Source organism: Phanerochaete carnosa, assembly GCF_000300595.1.
Source record: "Phanerochaete carnosa HHB-10118-sp unplaced genomic scaffold PHACAscaffold_960, whole genome shotgun sequence".
Classification (NCBI taxonomy): Eukaryota; Fungi; Basidiomycota; class Agaricomycetes; order Polyporales; family Phanerochaetaceae; genus Phanerochaete; species Phanerochaete carnosa.
Window position 1 is genome coordinate 1 of NW_006768587.1, and position 2,241 is coordinate 2,241.

Below are 2,241 nucleotides of genomic sequence, written 5' to 3' on the forward strand. Positions count from 1 at the left end.
AAGTACTTGCATGCGGCTTGGTTGTTCCTCCTGTCACGCGTTGTGCACCGATCACTCTCGAGGCATGGTGCAGACGGGGATGACGAAGGCTGGTCCGCCCTTGGCATCGACATTTCGGTTGGTCTTCGTGCTATGTGTCGTCTCTGGTCGGCTGCTCAAGCACCTCCCGCAGGAACAATTTCCGCTCGTGCAACGGCAATGGGAGGCGGTCTCTCAGTTCCGTTCCCAAATCACGCACAAAGCCACTTTATCCCTGCGAGAGCCTAACCTTACCTCCTCTGTACGTGATACGAGGCCGTAGATTATTCGATACTCATTCGCAATACAGGAAGTGTGCGCCATATTGCTCGCTCTACATCTACTAGAATCCAGGCCGTTCGCAGAGACTCTGAACACTTTCTTGTCCCAACGAAGCAGATGTCTCACTAATACTTTGTCGCGACACAAAGACCGAATGCCAAATGGTAACGGCGGTATTCCTGAATTATCACTACCTCATATGGGAACAATGAAGGCTCGCATCCCTGGGGCAGAATTGCGCGACGTACGGCAGAGGTTGAAAGCGGTGCTTGAAGTTATTTCCAGAACTCTGGGATCCTCCCGGATCATTTTCCTGGGCGAGGCCAACGAGCCACCACTCATGCGCAGAGTCATCGCTCATATTCAGACGTCGATGCCCTCATCATCCGATAACCTGCCACCTGAAGTTCGGCTGACGAGTCAAACCCTGCTCTCCGGTCTCCCTTCTTCCAACCATTTCCTCCTCCTTCCTGCAACGATCAAAGGCTACAAGCCGTATCTGGATGCGGAGTCACTGTCACCAGAAAAACAAGCTCGATTTTCGAATAGCTTGGCAGACTGGTTCGGAGGTGCCCTGCAGAGCACGCGCACCGCTATGTGCTCCTGGTTCGCTACTTTGACCACCGTTCGCGAGCTCTGGGAGACAAGAACATGGTGCAGGAAGTTGATTCGAGCATCCTCAGGTCTCCATGCCGAGGAGAAGACTGTGGTAAATGGCGCAATAGACGCGATCTGTCGGGCAAGAGCGGTAGAAATATGGAAATCGGTACTAACGTCGACCGACGCGGCCTTCCATGAACACCTTGACTCCGGACTCGCTGAGCTGGGGAAACCTAGTGGTGGTGACGTTCTTGGTGAGCGGTCGTACATTCTCCCAGGCGATCCAATCTAATGAGGATTTTGTACTAGATGCACAACCAGTGCGATATCTGCTACAAGCCCCACCCATCTCGTTGTCTTCTTCTCATAGCGGGAAGAGCGCTTCCGCGTCGTTCCGACAGTACAGCAATAGCCTGGAACAGCAGATCTCAGGCCGAACACCTCTCCTGCAAGACGTGCTAGATACGATTGAGACCCGTATACAAGCTCTACAACACGACCTAGATACCATGCGTGGACGTGACGAAGATACCCAGTGCGTTTGGTATCCCATGGCTTACTTTGTGCTACTCACTTATGTGCTTCACAAGGCTGCTAGCTGCACAGCTGGTGGAGCATTATCGTAAGGATGCGGACTCAATGTGTAACTCTTTATGCGATACTTTACAAGCTGCGTTTGACCGTCTCCGGGAAACACGAGGCAAGCACTTCTCCTACTCCTTATGATGAAAATTGCTAACTAGCCTTGCAGCTTCCACATTAAGACCGATGGTATTTTTGGCCCGGCTGGGAGACGAGCTATCGTCCTCCGTCGGCCCATTGACTCGCGTCGGATGCAGCGCGTCAGCTACTGACAGTACGTTACTTTAATCTACCTCGCACATCCCTTCATGCTACCTGATCCTTACTTGATAGATTTCCGTGAACGTCTTCGGAAATTACACGAGGATATCATGCAGCAATGGCAAACCTACGTCGTTGACAAGACACTAGATGATTATCAGTCTCATCATCTCAGTTCTAAAGTCGATAGCCAGGTTGCAGATGGTGAGTTCGATTTATTCTGACTATGCAATGCTGCTCATAACTCGTAAAGCATCTGGATACGATTCTCTGAGGCCATCGGCTGCCGCTGTGAACAGTGTACTAGATCTGGCAACATCTCTGCAGCAGTTTGGTGGCCTCCTTGACCCTATGTATTCGAACACACGAGCGCAGCAGCTTCTCGAGGCCTTCTCTGCGAAGTTTGCGGAGCGATTCCAGGAGTGCTTAGAGGGCTCAGAAACGGCCAACGTGGACATGACCAAAGACCTGGTGCTTCTATATATCCTCGTCACTGCA

At 51.7% G+C, this 2,241-nt stretch overlaps 1 protein-coding gene across 1 annotated transcript; it reads left to right on the forward strand.

Annotated features, from left to right (window-relative positions):
- Window positions 1–79: 79 nt before the first annotated feature.
- Window positions 80–2,214, forward strand: PHACADRAFT_189255 (uncharacterized protein; the record flags this gene model as incomplete). The annotated part of the gene is made up of 6 exons (XM_007403273.1): window positions 80–280; window positions 329–1,154; window positions 1,210–1,522; window positions 1,644–1,756; window positions 1,816–1,947; window positions 1,997–2,214. Coding segments are annotated over 6 exons (1,803 nt in total), but the record flags the coding sequence as incomplete, so codon positions are not given.
- Between the last annotated feature and the right edge of the window lie 27 nt (window positions 2,215–2,241).